The sequence below is a fragment of the Sciurus vulgaris genome (assembly GCF_902686455.1).
Source record: "Sciurus vulgaris genome assembly, chromosome: 3".
Classification (NCBI taxonomy): Eukaryota; Metazoa; Chordata; class Mammalia; order Rodentia; family Sciuridae; genus Sciurus; species Sciurus vulgaris.
Window position 1 is genome coordinate 138,353,159 of NC_136463.1, and position 22,497 is coordinate 138,375,655.

Sequence of the window (22,497 nt, forward strand, 5' to 3'; positions counted from 1 at the left end):
CAGATTTGGAATACTTTTTTTTATTACTTCTTTAAAACATTATTGCTACTCCTTTGTCTTTCTCCAGTCCTTCACAAAATTCTTTAACTAATATTTCCTCTTTTGATGCTTATCCTTAAATTCCAACAGCAATCTTCATTTTTCCCATTGTTCTGTTCTAACTATAATATTTTCAAATACCCTGCCTTTGAGCTCACACATTTTCCCCTAATTATTCAATTCTGCTATTGACACTGTGTGAAGTATTTTTAATTTTGTTCAGTGTATTTTTATCACCAGAATTTCTATCTGTATGTATTTATAAACATGTATATATTCGTAACTTTTTCTGATTTATATATACATATGTATAAGTTTCTAACTATTAGTCTGGTACTGGGGTCTGTCTTGGGCCTGGTCTTACTTGGGTGTGCCCTTGCATGCCTGTACCCCTAGTCCTTTGGGATCTGAGGCTATGGGTACTAGTATATAGCTTGTGTCCCCTGGTGCTGATTTATAAGATGAGTGTACAGATACTGATTTAGAGGATAAAACCCTAAGGACTGGCATGTGTCCTGGGGCCTCAGGGAACAACCCAAGATCGGGGTATGTGGCATAGTTCTGAACCCCAGGTTCATGAGAGCCCTCCAGTAATAAAATTTACAGTGACAGATCTAGAGTCTAGATCTGCTAGAGAATCCAACTTCTGAAGCTAGACTTAAGAACAGGGTTGTAAGGTTCAGTCTCGTCCTGGATAAACCTGTGATTCATAAGTACGAGTTTGGTGTTTTAAGCAAGGGTTGCCAACCTGTGATAGGGAAGACCTGAAGACTATTACTACGTGGGCCTGAGTAGACTGGACTTCTGTATCTACAGGGGCAGACTTAGAGGTTGAGTCTGCAGGGATGAGTCTGATGACTAGTATTATGAGGTCCATCTTGACCCTGGGGTGGGTTGATGTGTGACTGTATAGAAATTGGATTGGTGATAAGTTGAGCCAAAAGTGTGGAGCTACTGGGTACTGTCTGGCACTGGGTGGGGTTTGGAGCCTGGGATATGTAGGTTTAGCCCAGCATTGGGATAACTTTGGAGATAGAGTTCACCAGGCAGACCTGAAACCTGAAACCTGAGACCCAGCCTTGCACCAGGTTGAACTTGGAAACTCAGTCTGTAGGTACTCATCTGAAGTCTAGGATAATGGGAACTTCCATGCTAGATTTTACTTGGACAAGCTGACTCTGGTGGAGATATCTTATGCAAAGTTTGTTGTTCACACTCCCTCTCTACTTCTAAGAATATTTCTCTCCATACTTTGCTGTTTGAAATTGATGGAGAAGTGACATAAGTAATATAAAACTATCTTCTCTGTACTTTTTAAAGCAGCACTTTTTATTTCTGTGATGTACCCATATTCTGTAATCTTTCACCTCATTTACTTAGATCTTGTGAAGGTATTTTCAAGGGTAGATGTTTGTTTTAAATTCATGTTTCTCTGGGGGATGAACACTGACGTGTCCTATTCCACCATCTTTCTGACATCATCCTTTCTTCCTTACAGTGGAATGGTTTTGTCAAACAGTGGGATGGCTGTGTTAAATATGTTAATGTGTTAATAATCTAAGTCAAAGCCTGTTTCAATATTCATAATAAAGAAAGAGAGGGGCTATAGGGCATCTCAGTCCAGCTAGTACTGGTTTTGTCCATACAATTATATGATTAATTTTAAAACACTCCTGTCCCTCATGGTACACATACAATAATGAGGTCACTGTACTCTGAGAATGTTCTCTCAAATGAAATTCTGATTCCTCACTGTAGTTTCTATTGAATTGAAAGTCTGATCCAAAAATGTTTCTTACTATTGTACATCTTGCAACTTCTATCTTAACCATGTTATGTTTCTTTTGATACCTTAAGAGGGTAGAAATACAAAGAGAGAGAGTCAAAGAGAGCACACAAAGGGATCAAAGTAACAATGACTTTAAGAGTTGCATATATAGAAGTTCATAGTCATATTTTTCTAACATTTTTATAGTTCTTAACATATTTAGGTATGAAATATAATTGTTTTAAATCTTAAAATTGTAGTCAAAGGTAAAACAAAGATAATGGGAGGCTCAAAATCATCAGGTGATGGGAATATAGAGACATTTTATATTTTATATTGACTCCTTTTTTAACTACCTATTGTAAAATATTAGAAATTAGTCAAATTATGTTAAGTGTATGTATGAATAAACCACAATCAAGTCCACTATTCTGTACAGCTATTATGCACAGTTAAAAATGTTAGATAGTTACAACCATTTGAACACATTGACTGGATATTGGATGATAAAAGGGAATGACTGTGCTTTATTTATTGGATTCATTTGGTCATTTGGCCTGATTACAGTTTTGTGATTTTGATTTTATTTGAAGTCCTTCCAATTTAGAGATACATGCTGAAAGATTTACAGATAAAATGATATGTAGCTGGGAATTTCCTTCTAATTTATCTGGGGCAAGGGAAGAGTGTGTGACAGGAGGGATAAGATAAAACAGGACTGACCTTGAATTTATTACTGTTGGAGCTGAGTGGTAAATAAAAGGGGATTATTATATTCTTATCTGTTTTGTAATATGCCTAAAGATTCATAAATAATTAAATTTTATAGACCGATTATTCATATTCAAACATGAGCTACGTATTTCCTCATTATTTCCTGGAGCTAGTTATTTATTTTCCTGAACATTAGTTTTTCCCTTGTAAATTTAAGAAATGTTTAGAATATATATCTCTATCATTTCTATCAAGATTAATTGTGCTGAGAACGGTGGCATACTCTTGTAATCCCAGCAAATCCAGAGGCTGAGACAGGAGGCTCCCAAATTTAAGACCAACCTGGGCAACTTGGAGCAACCTAGTGAGGCCCTCAGAAACTTAGTGAGAGTCTCTGAAAATTAGGGTAGTTAAGGGAGGGGAAGGAGTATGTAAGCAGAATGGATAGTAGAGTGAAAGACATTTTACCTCTTTATATATATGACTGAATGACCAATATGACACTGCAATATGTGCAATCAGAAAAATGAGAAATTATACTGTTTATGTATTATTTATAAAAATGCATAAATGCATTCTACTATTATGTATAACTAATTAGAACAGATAATTTTTTTAAAAAGATAAATGCAAAAATAATACAAATAAAAAGGACTGGGCACATAGCTCAGGAACAATTACTGATTGTCTGAAGGACTACCAATATTCAAAGAAAAAAAAACCTTATGTCCTAAGATGTAATCAAGACAGAGGAAGTAAGTTTCGCTTACTTCACTGTAATTACAATTAATGGGGAGAATCAACTAGTTTATCAAGAAATTTCTATTCTTTCAAAATAATTCTGAGCCCTAATTCAGCTTTGAACTGAAAACTGTTGTCGTTCTAGCTTAATTCCAATATTGGTTGAAATGCTATCTCTGCTTCACACACTTTAGCCATGGAATCATATTACTTAATTTCCGTGTCATTTTGATTGGCTTTTCCATAAAGCATTATTTTGAAAATTGAATAAAAATTCAGTAAGCAGCTTAGATCTACAGGACTCATTAGCATAATTTAAACTATTTTAAAACATGATGGAAGTAATGAAATTGAATAATTAGAAATAGTTCAAAAATCTGCTGAGAAATGATAAACTAAGTTTTGAAATTGATGGGATCATACATAAATAATTTACATAATTTTGTGCTTTTCACCTCTTTCTCATAAAACCTAACAATGGGTAACTGTATTAAATTAAGTGACAAGTATGCTATGTATTTATAGTTTATGAAAAATGGTTCATTACTCCAATGCATGCACCCCAGATTGTGGTAAATTTATTGTTACATGTGTTGTGTGCACAAATATATAATATAAAAATATGGAAATATCAGTCATTCATCAAATTACTAGCAAACCACTTTTGGACTTCATGAAAACATTTAAGTTAAACATTAAAACCACGAGTCCCTTCCAGAGATGACAGTTGTCATTGCCACAAACAGAATAACATAATTTTATCTCCAAGTCCCAGTGCCTAAAAAGTGTCTTATGGAAGCTATGAGAACTGAATATATAGTTATTCTGAGTTTTAAAGGAGCTGTGTATATGAGAATTTGCAAGTGAGAAACGTAATATATCCTGTGATGCAGACTTAAGTTTACATCTTCCTCACATCAGCACTTCAGTGAAAGAATCAGCCAAAGTTTCAATGTTTCAACATGTAAAATTTATTCCTGTCAACATTAACATTTAAGCAGGCATGAAATAGCACGTAAATTTAAATTTAAAGAAAATCTGAAATCCCCAAACAGTTTGCTATTTTATGGTGTTTATACAAAGGCTAATGATGACTGATCACATTTTTCCTCTTCAGAGGTATGGTTGTATAGCTGTCTTTATTTACTATAACAATCTTGAATGCAATGTGCTATACAGGTTGTTCCTTTTTAGTTTAGGTAAGTAACTTACATGACTTGCAGAAAAGTACTTTTTCCACAAAGACTAGAAGATATTTTAAAATTTCAGTCAAAGTTTATATAGGCCAAGATGAAAATGTTAGTCAAGTGAAATCTAGTTTGTGTGAGTACATTATTATATAGATATTAAAAGAAACAAAATTCTCAAATTAAATGTACACACACCAATTTAAACTACTTCCAAGAGGACACGTTTTAGACATTAAGCATACAAATGTTTTATATTAACTGAGTTGTTGCCAGAAATTTACAATTAAATCAAAACAGCTATATGAGTTTTATTTTTTATGCTAACATAGAGATGAAACTTGTTAAATCAACAGTTTCTATTTCTCCCTAGGATTTTCTTTTACTGTCCATGTTTCTGTGGTTCTTTACAATTATTTTGTCTTTGCTTTTAATATGTAATTTTTAAACTCATAATTTCTTTCAATTTTAATTGCTGGTATTTGCTTTATTTTTCTCAATATTATATTTTGTTTCTATTTCTGGTTATTATACTATAATTGACAACTTTCAAATTAAGGTAAACTTCAGGGGAAAGAGTTAACTGAACCCTTTCCTGAAATTTTATTTTTTAGGACTATGCTGAGAAGGAGAATACCATAGACAAAGCTCTGGAAGATCTGAAGGCTAATTTTTACTGTGAACTCTGTGACAAGCAGTACTATAAGCATCAGGAATTTGACAACCACATTAATTCATATGACCATGCTCACAAACAGGTAAGAAAAAAATTGTTCATAAAAAGCTGACATTTCTGAACCTTTATAGTAGACTATAAAATATGAATATGATTTATTTTATAATGTTTCTGTGATTTCCAGTTTTTAAAGATGTTATTCTGGTATGATGATTTGGTAATCTATAGCAAAATCTATTTTTTTAAAAGCATCATAAAGTTTGAAACAAATGATCAATGTAAAGGAATACCATTCATTTGCCTTTTAGTGAGTGTAGGTGTCTTGAAAGCAATATTATACAAGTGATGATCTTCTAAAGTCCTCAAATGTATTGTGTTAAATATTTAAATCCATGTTATATTCATCAAATGTAAATACATTTTATACATACAGGCATGCATTGCTTAATGATGAGGGACACATTCTGAGAAATGAGTCCTTCAGCAATTTCATCATCAGACAAATATCCTCATGTACTTAAACAAGCAAAGACATCTACAAAGTCACTAGGCAATAATCTTTTGAGACTACCATCATTCCACATGCCATTTGTTATTGACTGAACTTTCTACAGCTCATTATTATAATTTGTTATGGAAAGCCACTTAGATTTAAACTACCATGGGATCATGAAGAAATAAAAATTCATGTTCTACAAATGGTCCCAGGGTTATGGATTAAATAAGACAATATGTGTATAAATTAGTTTATTTGAATGTTATTGAATTTTACTGTCAATTGTAAATCCAAGATGGATTTTGTAACACTATGTAAAGATACGTTTAAAATAGTGATCATGTTAGATGTGAAGTTAATATAGATTTCATTTTCTAATATGCTTTATGTTTAACAATGCAACTTTATTTGTTGTTTTACTAATGATATGATAGCATTTTTGCTTTAATTTAAATAATTTTATAATTTAGGCATCACCTACAAATACTGTCTGCAGAACTCATTTTGTAAATGAAAGGCAGAGCTTTGAATATTCCATTAATATCAGATTTATTTAGCATAAAATAAAGTAGGAGGAAATGATCACATTTTTCGATGCTTATAAATGAATTGTGGGTATTTTATTTGATATCAATTTTTCATACTAGTTAAACTGTGCTTTGGGGAGACTGTCAAAGGGAGAAACTAGCCTTCAATTATGTACTGATTAATTAATGAACATTTAGCTTAATGATCTGCCCTTGGCTTTTTCCCCCTGGTATGTAATAGATCCACTGACATACTGTCTATGTCTAAATAATTAGAAATCTAGAAATATTTATTTCACACTAAAAAGACACACATATAAATTTATCATTGCTTGATTTGAACATTAAAATCCATCAGAAGTTGTATTTTTTTCTAAATTTGTTGGCACTATTTTATACACACAAAAAAAATCTGCAATGTGTTGCTGATGTGACAAATCTAAGAAAGTGGTTCTCTTGTTTTTTTCCTAGAAATCTGAGATCCCAGTATATGTTGTTACACATGTATTTCATTACGTAAAGTAGGTATTTGGAAATGTATATGTGTGTTTGTTTTAAGAATATCTTGCTAGCTATTAATATATATTTCAATAGATTATAACTTTTTAGTTATAAGGTTTCATAAAGGTCAAACTCACTTAGGTTATCCTCAGGACTTTTACACTTCCTTATTCTTTTAAACTTAGCCTACTATATATTCTAAACAAATAAGCTAAGAGAATTCAGGGGTATCCAGCTTGTTATTTTGGAGGTCCAGAGGTTCACATTTGAAAATATTCAGGGACATCAGGTCCTAGAGAGATGCACTTTCGAAATACTCTGGTAGATAGCATTGTTACAACTGATCAATTTGATATGAGATGATATTATAGTAACTGAAAGTATTTAAAATCTATATATTCATTATATCCCTTTTCTTCAGGATAAAGGCACATCCACATCTTTAAGGGTGTTTGCCTAGAGAATTCTCTCGCTTTTAGGAACAAATGTGTCACCCCATGACAACTATCCATATTTTTATGACATGACCCCCAAATCCTTGGACACTTTAAATGAAGTAGAAGTAGAAAATGGTGGACAATTCAGAGTCATCTGTATTGATAATCTTAGGTTGGGATACGTTAAAAGCAAACAAACATAGAAAAAATTATGCACTGTCTGATAATGGCTTGACCTAACACTTGAAAATTAGGTCTTATTTAGGATTAAGTCCACTGAACAACCAAGAAATCTGTCTACATACAGAACAACGACAACGAAAATGCATATGAGTAAGAAATGTAGTCACTCTGTGACACTTGACTGAGAGAATGTAGAAATAGCAATTTTGGTGGAATGAGACAGATGTCATTACCCATGTACATGTATGATTACATGAATGGTATGAATCCACATCGTGTACAACCATAGAAATGAAAAGATGTACCCCATTTTTGTACAATGAATCAAAAAGCAGTCTGTAAAGATTAAAAAAAATTTAAAAAAAGAAATAGTAACCTGTATATTTGTCTTTTCTTAGCTTTGGGAAAGTTTCTGTAATGATTGCTTTGAATAAGCTATCTACCCCTTTGGCAGTCTCAATTCCCTCTTGAATTACTTACTATAACCAAAGTTCATATATGCTTCCTTCATTCCTGTGTATTACTTTTCTTTCCTTTTTTCCTCCTTCCAGTAAGGATTATCAAATAGTTGGTCTTTGAGCTCACTAATTCTTTCTTCTATGCAATCTATTGCATTTATCATTTTGCTTAGCATATTTTTTCATTACAAGTATTTCTGTTTTTAAATTGCTTCTATCTCTTTTTTTTAAGTTTGTTTGTTGAAATGTGAACTATTTTTCTACATTTTTTCAGACTCCTTGAGTTTCCTTAAAATAGCTGATTTAAATTCTCTGAATTTTTGAATATCCGGTCGATCTCTGGCTCTTTATTTGGAACTTTGGCTAAGATCATGATTCCTCAAATCTTTCTATGCTTCTTGGTCAACTGGGTATTAAATGATTAGATTTTTATTCCAGTCATTGCAATCTTGATTTGTTTGACCCTATCTTTCCAAAAATTCTAAGCAGGCTGCTCTGCTTATTTTCTTCAAGCTTGTATTCATTTCAGCACAAGATGATGACTTAAATCCAGTTTTGCTGTGAGCTGGTCATTGATGGGTTGTCATTATTTCAGCAGTAGAGTACAATCCAAGATCAAGTTTGTCCCAAATGCACCACTAGTGTCTTGTTCAACATGAACTTGAGAAGTACCTAAAAAGATCAGTCTATTTCCATAAACCTCTTAAGGTAATGCCTCATTCACAATTACTGGCCTGTGATTAAGCAATGCAGGATTTGTTTTCTGCCAGTACTGGGCAGTTTCAAAATGGAGGGATGAGCTTCATGTTCCTATGTCATGTCTGTGGCCACTGATTCCACAATGCTGTTTTACCCCGAGTCCACCTTAATCCACCAAATTCAATGCAACATGGCTCAAAGAAGCCCACAGCCTATGGGATTGCCTACTATTCAGGTGGACTCAAGACCCAGGACCACTGCAATAAGTTGGCTGGAACCTGGCATCACACCTGTTTCAGAGACTTCATCCACAGACACTGATCTGAAGATAAAAGCCATTAAAAGCTGGCCAGTATTAGGTTTCACCAGCTCAGCACTGAGTCCCAAGGCAATTCCTAGGCTTACTATCCTGTCCTACTCCTAGAAAATAGGGTCTTACTCTTTAATATGCTTCTTGAGATTGGTAAAGGCCACTAAAGATTATATTAAGCTGGTCTGGGTCTCAGTCTGAAGGACCCGCATAGTCTTGGGAATACTTCTTGGCCCACTCTGTAGATGTTGGTGATGTAGGCCAAAACCCAAGTCCATCCTATTATGATGAAGAACTCTCTCTGGTTCCAGAGCAGGTTTAAAGGCTTCATCTATATAATCATTGGCCTTGGGGTAGCTGTGTTTTCTTAGGTTTTTAGATGGTACTTCATGACAGTCCTTTGTCCACCATGGCTGGCACTAAGCTGGTTGACACCTGAGTCTCACAGTTATAAAGACTTGCACAGTTTCTGAGATTTGAGGGCTCCCATGACCACTCAAGGCTATCAATGATGCGAGTGAAAACCTGAGTCTTTCTTGCTATTTGTTTTCTCTCTATTTCAGGCTCTTTCTGTAGTAGGCACAGGCTCTGCATTTCAAGGCAGAATTCTGTGCTAGCTTCCATCACTTTCTCCTCCGTGGGTAGTGTAAGGAATTCCCGGCTTCCCCCACCACCTGTCAATCTGTGTTAGCCTGCCTCTCACCTTACAGGAATTTCTGGCTTACATTGCTGTAATCTTCCTGCCTCCAGCATTATGTCCTAATATGTCATTGGTCCGTCAGTCAGTCTGTAAGAATTCTCCTCCGCAATTGGTTCCTCTCAGCCCGCGAAATTCCTATGTCTGAGAGGAACTGTGCGCCATCTTTCTCCTTTTCTTTTCCCCCTTCCCCATGCAGACGTGAATTCGTCTGCGCAAAATAAATGGTTCCTTGTATGAGACCTGTATCTGTGAAGCATTTCTGGGAGCTAGCGACGAACCATAACTGCCCTTTTTCACCTAACAGATAGAGTCTTGTTCTACTCTCTGCTGCCCACTGTTGAGGGAGGAGTGGTGGAAGGAGAGATGGAGGTATTACTTTGCTGTTTAGCTAACAGTTTCAACAACTCAGTCTACAGGCATTGACCCCAGGAAGTTAATTATATTGTTAACACACACAAAATTAAATACTTTGCAGAAAAATGACATTTTTAAGTGTAATAATTATTTTACTCTATATACCCAAAATAGTTGATCTTTTACTTTAAAACATAGGGAATAGTTTTAAATAATCATAACTTCCATATTAAGGATAACTATACATCACCATATCTTATGAAAGTTTCACTTTATACCCACCAACCTGGTTTAATTTTTATGCATCCTCATTTGAATAATAAATAATATGGTTGGAATATGTATGTTTATTGAAAAGTAGCAATATTTCTGGACATTTAAGGAAGATGGAAGTTTAAAGGCAATGACCAAGAAAGCCTCATTTTTCTTGCTAGTGATTTATTTATCCAATCTCTGGAATGTTCAGGGAATTTTTTTAATCTAAAAGAACATATTATTAGTATATTTATATGTATCCTAGAGGAAATTATAGAAACATATATTTACATATGTAGCAAATGCATTTGAAGAGTCTAGACACCTATATAGCTCCCACTAGCTCCATCAATAACTGCTGGTGTGTACAGAGCTTTTTATTTAAGTCTTTTCAGAGTTCCACTTCTGTGTCTATACACAGAGAATTTTGATGAGATGATTTTCTTTGACCTGTCTGGATCTAAATTTCTAGAATACAAAATCACCAAGTATAATAATAATACTTATGCATCATTGTAAATTATCCATATATACTCAATTACACACTTCACAATTGATTCTCTCATGTAAAAAGATGAATAAAATAGTGTCCAGTAAAGTTATATCATTCTGAATTCTAGTCACTGAGATTAAAAAAAAAAAAAAAGATCAGAGAATCAGCATCAGGTAAGAAGGAAAGATTTTCCTCTAAACCATTTCACCTGTTCATCTGCCCTTAAAGTAAAGCCACACTGTGTCTGTCCTCTCACCTGGCAGCCTATGGGCAATTCAGAGCTATTTTCGCTGTAAGAGATTTGTCATACTGATGCTATGAAGAGATAGAAAAGGGAATGATTGCCTTATTGCTACTGTCCCTCAAACATCTTGATTTTTGCTTTAGTGGCTGCAATGTGGCTGAAATACCTCCCAAAAGGCACTGAAGTGCCCTCTGCCTCAGCAAGTCAGGATTCAGTGCCTTGCTGCTTGCGGTTTTGTTCTGCCCCAGAGGAAGTCAAGGTCAGACTGGGTTGTTGGAATGTGTTGTTCCTGCAGGGCCTTCTACTGCTATAGAAACAGAATAGCTTTATTCCTCCATTTGAACATTTCCTAATAATTTAAACTGCTGTTCAGTGATATGACACTTGAGAAATAAATTACTTCTTGATATTTTTGTGTAAATATTCACCTGTGGAATAAAAGTACATAGAAACGAATGGTTAATTTAGAGTGAAGATATAGATAGATAGATAAAAATATATATAATATGAAATAGTCACTTCAGATATCTTCCCTGTGATATTCATTTACTCATGCTTGTGTGCTGTGTATTTCAGTTTGTGCTCTTTCCTTACTGCTTTTAAAAATTATTTTGAAATTTTTTCTCTTAGAATAAAGGAAGAACATGTAATTTGCTCCTACAAAAACCCAAAGAACCTCAAAATGACTGTTCCACATGTGTAAATATGTTTGTATATTATCTATACATATATATCATGAGATACAAATCTTATAAATCATCATTATACTGTTCTCTTTTGACATTTCTCATTCAAAGCCACTCATGTTTCACACAGCACTAAATTGTAGGTTTTGTCTTGAGTTTGTACCATGCTTTAGATAAAATAATAATTTCTGCTATCTGAACTGATGCCATTTTTATAAATTTTCCCCCTATCAGCTTCAGGTCTCCTTCTTCTTTTCTAACGTCCATCATTCATCAGGCTGAGATGAAGGAAGATGGACTCAGTCAGTCAGTGTTGAGTGCAGAAAAAAAAAATAGAACTGAAAGCCACATTTTATGCCCCATATTACCTAAATGTAACTGTGCATAAAAAACACTTGAAAAAAATCATAAGAGAAACATACAGCTAATTCTAGGGGAGTTCATTTCATGAATGTCAATTAGGCATTGTAATCCATTAAAAACATTCAACCTTTTAATGACAATTTATGTGTTTATTAACCTTTGGAAGTCTATCCTCTTTCTTGTTTGTGTGGTAACTTGGTAGTTTTATCAATGAGATTACATGTGTTTCTTTTACTACACTATTTTATAGTAATTTTTATGGTACTTTGTTAATGATCATACTTTAACAAATACATTTTCTGTGATTACATCTATTTTGGGAAATAATTAACGAATTTATTATATATTTTTAGTGTGTCCAATTATTTATCTTTCTTTTTTATTTAATGAAATTGAGAAACTTTCTGGGTGTATGTTAGTTTGTTTGTTTTTGTACTGGGAATTGAATTCAGGTCCTGTGCATGCTCAGCAAGTGCTCTACTACTGAGCTATATTCCCAGTCCAGGAATTATTTTCAATACAATTATATTTCTAAGAAGAAAATTGATCCAGGAAAAAAAAGAAATATGTAAATCTAAGATTAACAAAATGTGAGGGTTCAATAGCAGCACCTCTTGAATATCAAATTTTTTATCTCCTACTAATCTTATCAAGAGTCAATCTTTACATTATCTGCTCAAAGGATTATTTCATAATATCTTTCAAGATTCTCCTGACATTTTTAGCAGATAAGACTTCAGTATTTCTGCTCTTGTGGTAGGAGGAAGTCATTTTATAGAGCAAAGAAACTTTAATTCTAGTTGTATGATAAAAGCACCAGAGAAGTTTTTAGAAACAGAATTCCAGAGTCTGGTATAGATTTCTGGCTCATGCTCATGTTAGATGATTTTCAGATGATTATGAGGCCAGGGTTGGAAAATAGAAAGGGGATACCCAGGATGGTAAATTAATATTTGGAATGCACTCTGATAAACTGTGTCCTTCTATGATCTAGAGGATATAGAATAGCAAAACGGCAATCCTTTGGGCTACAAAACAATTATTTAGATAAATGTAAAAAAGATAGAGTGAGAAGACAAGAGGATGAAGAGAAGCAGTTAAACAAGCAGATTTTGATTTTCCCTCTTAAGCATTGAGCTAAAGAGGGAGAGATGTATTACCAAGAAATGGAGAAAGTAGAAACCCTGGAAAGAGAATGACTTTGGGGCTACCTGCTCCACATCAATTTGAAACTCAGCCAATATCAAATATATTTTGGCAGCAAAAGGAATTTAAGAAACAAATTTTTTGGTTGACCTGTCCAGGATATTACTTTTAAATGTGCCAAAATGTCACCTTGAATTTTCCTGCTTCCCTCTTGTAGGATCCAGAAGAAAACTATTTGAGAACTTGTGATCCTGCCATAGATAGGGATGAGATGCAGATAGATTAGCTGGGTCAATGAGCAGGTTGGAAGACATGGCTAACTTAGAGATGTCTGACTTGCTAGGGAGAATGAATATGGAACAGAATTTGAATCACCAAAAGAAGACTGTCGAACCTTCAATCAGAGATATAAAAAATATACAGTGGGACACTCCAGGTGTTGACTTCAGAAAATGGAAGCAGTCGTGTTCCCTGTACTGATAGAAAGTAGATAGTGTCTATGGAGAAAGTGTGAATTTCAGTGGGAATTTCAGCAGCCTAAACAACACGTAAGACCCCCACCCACCAACCAATACACACAAACATACCCAGCAACTAAGAATATGTGAATTGGAGTAAGAAAAATAAATTGGAAGTTAATGATACCTAGCAATTACACCAAAAAATGTAATTAACAATCTATTTATATATAGGTTGAAATACTGTTCATTTTCTACTACCCATTTGGGGTTAGCTCATGTAGATGGGTATTACAGTTTGGATGTGAGGAGTCCCCCAACAGCTCACATGTGGGACAATGCAAGAAGCTTCAGAGGAAAAATGATTAAGTTTTAAAAGTCTTTAACCTGATTGGTGATTTAATCCCCTGACAGGGATTAACTGAGTATAACTGAAGTGGTAGGGTGTGGCTGGAGGAGGTGGGATTGGGACATGACTTTGGGGTGAATATTTTCTATCCAGAGAGTGGAGTTTTTCTGTTTCTTCTTCCTGATCATGATATGAGCTGGTTCCCTCTGCCACACTCTTCTGCCATTATGTCCTGCCTCACCTAGAGCCCCAAGAAATGGAGCTTGCCGTCTATGGATTAAGACTTCTGAAACCATGAACCCTCAAATAAACATTTTCTTCTTTAAAATAGTTCTGATCAGATTCTTTAGTCATAGCAGCGAAAAACTTACTAAAACAGAAAATGGTACCCAGAAGTGGGGTCACTGCTGTGCCTAACCTGACCATGTAGTTCAGAAACTTTTTGAGCTTGTTGGAATTGGTGGGAGGAATTTTGAGATACTTAGCAGTACATGCTGGACATACTTTCTATTGTTGTTCTCTGCAGCTTAATGACCAATTCTGGTGGGAGCTCAGAAGACCAGAATGGCAATAGGATTATGGTCAGTGAGGGCAGGGTTCAAAAGGGTTCAGAAGAGTAGGACTCTATTGGAATTTGGAGTAGAGGCCATTTGTGTGATGTTCCAGATGTGAAGTTGTCCACATTTTGCCTATGTCCTGACACTTTCTTTGAGGCTGATTTTAAAAGTGATGGACTTCTTAATCTGGTAGAAGAAATGTCTAGGCAGCATAGCATTCAGGTGGTAACATGGATATTGCTGGCAGCTTTTAGTCAAATTTATTTTGAAAATCAGGAGCAGGAAGCAGAGCAGAAAGATATGGAAAACATGGACTTGAAAGGCCAAAGTAAAACTAGGGCTAAGGAAGTTGTAGTTGTTAAAGACATTACTACCACTAAAGAAATACTAAAGAGTGTCTAGAGACAGTAAGAAAGATGGCTTGAGGGCATGTCAGGAGCTGGCAAGAACACACTCATCTCAAGTTCAAGGAAGTAAATGTAAAGATTCTCTTGAGTCAATTGGGGCACCCTTCTTATACAAGGGGGACTAGAAAATTTTTTCAACATGCTCAGTCACCTAGACACTCAGAGGCTGCTGCAGCCAGGATCCCTGGAGTCTGGCTACTGTTCAAGATATTGGAAAATCTTGATTTCAACCATGTGATACTGGTTCTGATGAAATGCATAATGCTGAAGTTAGGGTGTCATGGAGATTTCCATGTAGGTCTCAAAAGAAGGTCTGGGAAGCGAGTCAAAGTGCAGCAGGGTTGGAGTACCTGTGGGCACCCCCTGGGAAGGCAAAGTGTGGAGAAAGGAAGCTGAAGGTGCAGTGGAGACCCCCAGGATTAAGAAATGCCAGTAATGTGGGACATTGTCCTAGGAAAGCTGCAGGAATTGAGCAGAGACAAGCCAACAGAGAGGCCACTTGGACAGCAAACAACAAGGCCACAGGGGCAGAGGTACACATGCCATTTGGGGAGAACATCAAGATGCCATGTGCCCCAGATACTGGACATGGAGATACAGAACTTGTTCGCCCAGCTGGATTTGGGTCATGCTTTGGTCCTACCCCTTCTTTCTATGCTTCTATTTTTGTAAATAGCAATGTTTACACAATACCTTTATATGTTGGATAGTTGTAAATTGCTTTTAATTTTATAGGAGTTCACATGTGAGATTTCCTTGAGCCTCATAGAAGACTTTGGACTGAACTTTGAGCAATCTCAGAACTATTGAGACCCTGGTGACTCTTGGGAATGGACTACAAGTATTTTGCATTGTGAGATAGTTGTGAGCATTTGGGGACCAGGGACAGAATGTTATGATTTGGATGTGAGGTGTCCTCCAAAAGCTCACATGTGGGACAATGCAAAAGGGTTCAGAGGAGAAATGATTAGGTTGCAAGAGACTTAATCTGATTAGTAATTTAATTCCCTGATAGGAATTAACTGAGTGGTAACTGAAGTGGTAGGGAGTGGCTGGAGGTGGGAATTGCATCTGGGCTATGGGGTATATATTTTGTAACTGGAGAGTAGAGTCTTTCTCTCTTCTTCCTGATCATGACATGTAGCTGGTTCCTTCTGCCCCTATGTCCTGCCTCACCTCGAGCTCCAAGAAATGGAACTTGCTGTCTATGGATTGAGAACTCTGAAACCGTGAACTCTCAAACTTTTCCTCCTTTAAAATTCTTCTGGTCAGATTCTTTAGTCACAGCAGCAAAAAACAAAAAAAAAACCAAAAAAACCAAAAAAACAAAAAACAACAATTAAAAAAAACTGACTAAAACAGTGGGACTGTAATTTATTTAGAAAACAAGAAAGCAAAAATGTCTCTTTTCACATCTATTCACATCTATAGTACAACACATAGTAATTTTTCACTCTGCTATATATTTTACCAATAAGTATTTCATTGTTAATAATACAAATGATAATTCGGTTTTGCTTTTCAAGCTATTACAGTGACAAAACTGTACCCAAATTTCCAGAATGTGCTAAATTATACCAAACTTGATCATGAATAAATATAAACAGGCTATTAATGCTTAGTAATCAACATAGTGCTTATTATTATGCTTGTCTATTTTAGAATTGCCTAGGTTTAACCATTAGATGAACTATTGCACTTAGATATCACCAGCTATTATTAAAAAAAAAAAAGTCTTTGTGAAGGACTACAAACAGAATAAGAAGATGAATATATAATGTGTATGCATATTACATTTATAATATGTTATGTATATAGTATGTGTATATGTATGTATATTGAATATATACATATATACAATTAGTCTGCATTCTTCCTTAACCCAGAAATACAAATATTTGCAGTCTTAGCAATTTGATATTGGAAGTGCTATAAAAAACTAGTATCTCTGTGAGCAGCACTGACAAAGGAAAATTCTGGAAATCTTTGACTTATAAAAAATACGTGAAATTGTGTACATGATTATGATCACAACCTCTGGTAAAAGACACAGAGATGTTTGAAATTCTATTTGTAATAAACATTTTCTTTCTTGAAATAAATGCCTTTTGTTTTTACTGAATATTTGGCTTATCAATGCTTTCAGAGGCAGCTGTCGGTATAAACCTTTTTAAAATTTAATCTGGACTTCAGAGAAGTTATGAAATTAGCAAACACAAGCTATTGTGTTGACGTGCTATCATAATTCTTCAAGTGCTGAAATTCTGTTTTATCCCATTAATCATTATTCTGTGGATGGACAACTTTTGAGATGTCATATGACTTAATCCATCTTATGCTACAACAACAGAATACATGAACCTGGGTGTTTTATAATGAACAGAAACATTTTGGGCTGGAAGTGGAGAAATTCAGGAACAAGAGGCCAGAATCTGTTGAGAATCTCCTTGCTGGTCCTCTGGCGATGGAAGGCAGAAAAGCAAGAGGAAGTCAGAGGTGCCTGATCTCTCCCTCTTACACAGAGTCAATCCCACTCAGTCTAGTGGCCTCTTAAATGGCCCAACTCATCATACTGTTACAGTGGCAATTAAATTTCACCTTGAGTTTTAGAGGAGACATTCAAACCACTAAACAGTATATGATTAATATAATATTGTTTCATAAACCTCAAGGTGACTCTGTTATAGCTTTTTTCTACAAATACAAGAAATAAGCTTAAAATATGGATTATCTATAAAATAATAATAATCTGAAAAATTTTCAAACAATCATCCCTAGAAATAGTAGTAACTCCCTTTGTACTCCCTAAGGTAAGGTTCTAGTTTTTGCTTACCATGTTATTCTTACTCTTTGATGCCATATCTAGGTCATGATGATGTTTAATGAGGGTTTATTGAAGAAATATGTTACCGAGTAAATGAACGGATTTTGGTTTCTTTGTAAAATGAAATGAATGGTAGCTGATGGAAAAAGAAAAGCAATAGACCTACAATGGTGTCTTGGATCACTATGGTGTAGTAGTAAAGACAGAGATAGGTGAATATCAGCATAAATATTCTCTATGTAGAAGCAACAAGACTCCCAATGAACTGAGTGTTAGAGAAAGAAAGAAGAACTCACAATCTTGTGCCCAGGTTTCTGGCATGAATTTCTGGGTAGATAGCATGCATAGGTCTCTTTGGGGGCAGGAGGGAAAGGAGGGAATCAGGGTAACTGGTAGATAGGGCTCTCTTTCTCTTTCCAGGTAGTTTTCAGAACAGTGACTTCATGCTCCCCATTTAGAAATTCCTAGATCCTCAGAAGATATATATCAGATATACAATCTCTATAAGTTTTCAGGAATTCCATAATGAATACATGCCAATTTTTTTCTTTTAATTGTTAATGCTTGGTTCTTGAAACAGTGATTCTCAAGTTAGCCAAAAATCAGGGGTACTTACAATATGTGTGAACTTGTCAGAAAGTCAGAATTTTTCAGGTCATACTGTAAAGCTCTTCTTTAGTCTTAGAAAACTAATATTTTTCTGTGTAAAGATTACTTTACTTAAAATGTACCTAAGAATATATTCAAATGTCATTACTTAGCATCAAATTATGATAACTACTATATAAAAGTAATGATAAAGTTTATTCTTAGAAGTAAAGAAATTTTCAATGAAGATGTCCTTGAATTTTCTCTAACCTACACCACATATTCTACTTCTCATCTTCATCCTTGCCTGGGTGGTAAAAAGCAAATGTGTATAAATACATTCTGTATGTGCCCACTGAAAAGCACATGTAGACCCATTTCCATGAGATGATCTACTGTGTCCCTGTTTCAAACAAAGGAAACTTTCCTTTCAGATCCCTTGTTTAGCTGATTCCCTGATTTCTGTTTGTTGGTGTGTATTCTCAGCATAAACTTCTAGTCCCAATAAGCAATGTGTAAACTTTGAATAATCTAACCCAAATCTCTGCTGCATTGTTGTAAAGGTTAAATATCACTGTCAGAGACATGCAGTCCAGAATCTCTCCAAGTCCTCCTAGGTGCCTGCCAAAAGAGACCAGTGTTTCAGGCACTGAAACATTAAAGGCTTTGTTATTGCTTATTTGATTTCTTTATTGGAGGATTTTTCAAAAGAAGAAAAAAATGGCAGAAAATACAGTCTTATGAGTAAGAACTACTACATAATATGTCAAAGTGTTCTACCTAGGGGAAATTATATGAAGACAAAAATCTATATTAAGATATTCATTCTCACAATTTTTAAATTTAAAGTATTCTGTATATATTTTATGGTGCCTATTGGGTAAAATATATTTATTTAGGCATACAAATGAATAAGAAACATTTTATTACAGTGTCAATGATTTTCTTATCAACATATACACCCACATACTTAAAAATGCATTCACGCTAACATGCATGTCTTCAATGCACTATAAATATGATAGGCAAACATAAAACCAATTTAAAATGTTCTTTACATTTTAGCAATTAAATTTCACACCAATTCATTTATGTGATTCATGCTTTATAGGTAAGAATTAAATAACTTATTAATGTTTTCTCCCATCTTCACACTTGCTTAAAATGTTTCTTAAGGTTTTTGTACCAATTTGGAAAATATTGCCTAAGTATGTAGTCTAGGAGTACATGCAGCTTATATTTTTGTAAGATAGAGATATTAATGTGAAAAGATTGATGCCTCTTTAGTGATATTCCTCAGGGCCAAAGGTGAAGTCAAATCATCAGCATGATGTGTTCCAACCATGAAGTTGTGATTCATGTCACAAAATCTCCTAACAAAATTCTCCACAGAATAGTAAAAACTTTTTTTAGCAGATTGATAATTTCTTTATAATTTCAAAATGTCACTGTGCTGTCTCATTTTAACAAAGATGTATGGTAAGAGTTTAACTGAAATATCCAATGAAAAGAATATTTGCTAAATGTTAAACCCAACTTTGTTTCACCCTAAATATTATTGTGTGCTGCAGAAGGTCTTTCACTCTGGAGTTCATACAAAATGTTACTATAAATGTTGCATTCCAAATATAGTTCATATGGAAGGAAAAATAGGGGAAAATAAATAATTGTTATCAAAAGGTGGGAAAACATAAGTTTTCAAAGAAAACGCAGTTTATTTTGTTCAACCAAAATATCTTCATGGAAAATTAATAAAGAGCAAACAAAAATTTACATGTCCTTTTAGAAGTATCTCTCAGAAATAAATATATACACATATGTGTGTATACATATGGTATATATTACTTTTTCTTCAATGTGTAAACTCATGATTCTTGTGAAATATAAAATTATGTCATTTGTAGAAAGATGAATGGAACCAAAGACCATTATGAGAAAGGTAGGCCTCTCTCTCTCTCTCTCTCTCTCTCTCTCTGACTCTCTCTCTCTGCTTCTTTCTATGCCCCCACAAACTAAAAAGATCAAGGGTCATATTTTTTCTCTCATATGTGGAAGCTAAAGAGGAGAAAGGAAAAGAAAGGTGGCAGGGACCTCATGAAAATCAAAGGGAGATGAGTAGAGGAAAGGACCAGGGAGTAGGAAGGAAGAAGGAAGGAAGGAGGAAGTGCTGAGGAGTGATATCAGCCAAATCATATATTTTTATATTTTGTACATGTACTAATTATACCACAGATTCTCCCATTATGTATAGTAATCCTGCACCAATAAAATAATAAAAAGAAAAAAGAAACACAGTGAAAAGTCCTACCTTCGATAGAGTGTCATCATCCCTAGAGTGTCCCCTAAACAAAGACCAACACATTATTGAAAACAAAACAAAAATAATTTCTTTTGTCCATGTTCAAGTCTTGGGTAGCTCTCCATGATAACTCCAAGTACAGGGTGATATTAGCACCATACTCTAAACTGAATTCTGAACCTATACAAATTATTCCTTCCAAGGTGTGTAACATGTAGCAGATCAGTAACATTTCATATCAGAAAGCATGATGCATAGGGAAACCTGTATTAGAGTGAAGGAATATAATTTTAAAAATCAGCTTTTATTATCTTATAATTCTAGGAAAATTAAGAGATTTTTTTTTTGTTTTTTTCATGAAAAAGCAGTAATGTTAATACTGTTATAGAGGATGTGAGGGAGAATTTAATCTTAGGATTTTATTATTTCATTTCATTTTTAGAAATGTAATATATGTCTAATATATTAATGTAATAATATATTCATTCCCTAAAATTATAAAGTAAATTGGTAGACAAAACAAAGAACTATGTGATAAATTAATAGAAATGGTGCATATTATGAATGTATTTAAGAAATATGGACATAAAGAACATTTTTAATATGGTATATACTTCCTGAAACATCTATTTTTACACAGAAAATGCCTTCTTTAAAAAGACTCAATTTTGTTATGATTAAGAAAAATAAGAACAATAAGCTGTCCATCTCAGTGTTACCATCTTCCGATTCACATTCTCTCTAAATCTCATTATGAAAACTAGGAAGGGAGATCATACCATTTCAAAAGCACCAGAAAATGAAAAAAAAAAAAAAAAAACCAGCCAGAGTTTTGCTAAGGTAGGCCTCTCTCTCTCTCTCCCTCTGACTCTCTCTCTCTGCTTCTTTCTATGCCCTTACATACATATATGTATGCAGACATGCATTACACACACACACACACACACACACACACACACGCATCTGCCCATACACACTACAAATTGTATATAAATATAATTATATATATATATATATATATACATTCCTATTAAGGATCAGAAAGTAACATAGTGCTACCAGTACTGAACAAATTAAAAGGTTTTCCTTTCAAAAAAACTTACATTTTGGTGGAGTGAAGATAGTCAAAAAAACAATTTAGTGGCTCAATGTAAGTTTCAATATTATTAACATTGAAGAAAAGAAGTTAGGAGTTGAATGAAAGACAGGGAGAGCTTAAATGAAGAAGTTAAGACCTCTGGGATGCTGTGGCAAAAACTTAAAGTGAATGAGTGATAAAAAATATCTAAAGTAATATTTCCTGGATGCTGTAAAATGTGCTGAAGTAGGATTGTGCCTGGATTCTTTCAATAACAAAAACATACTTATTCATTTGTGACAACATGGTAGACCCGGAGGACATTAAGTTAGGTGAAATATGTCAATCAAAATAGTCCATGATTCTACTTATGGTCATATTCATAGACGCAGAGAATACAATAGAGGTCACCAGGGTTTAAATGATGTGGAGAGTAGAGAATTATTTTTATACAAGATGAATAGATTCCAGAGATCTGCTAAGATAGCACGCAAGAATATGTTACATGTGCTTCAAAATTGATAAGAAGAATAGAGTTACTTTACATTACGTAAAGGGGAGTGAAGAGAGGGGAAGGGGGATGGGGGTAGGATGACAGTAGAGAGAAAAGGACATACCTCATGTACATATATGACGAAATGATGTGTTCTTACAATATGTGTAATCAGAAAAATGGAAGATTACACTTCATTTACGTATGATCTATCACAAAAGGTAGAAGAAAGGCACAAGGAAATTTTGGGAGGTATTAGATGTGTCTATAACCTGATTGGAGTAATGGATATCACAGGTGTTTGCATATGTTTAAACATATAGAATTGTATACATTAAATATATGTATATGTTATATGTATAACCCACCCTTTGGTACCTGAGGGGAATAGGTTCCATGTCTCCCCTACAGATGTCAAAATCTAGGGGTGCTTAAGATCCTTTGGCAAAATGACATATTATTTGCAC

General features: G+C 34.4%; 1 protein-coding gene across 4 annotated transcripts in view; it reads left to right on the forward strand.

Annotated features, from left to right (window-relative positions):
* Nucleotides 1–22,497, forward strand: part of ZNF804A (zinc finger protein 804A) — a 354,436-nt gene that overhangs the window by 277,383 nt on the left and 54,556 nt on the right. For 2 of the 4 annotated variants that reach the window (XM_079134543.1, XM_079134542.1), the window contains one exon: nt 5,064–5,207. In XM_079134543.1, the coding sequence (XP_078990669.1) occupies nt 5,064–5,207 (144 nt within the window). Of the gene's footprint in view, nt 1–5,063; nt 5,208–22,497 lie in introns of those variants that run through there. The other 2 variants (XM_079134544.1, XM_079134545.1) reach the window with 2 other exon arrangements.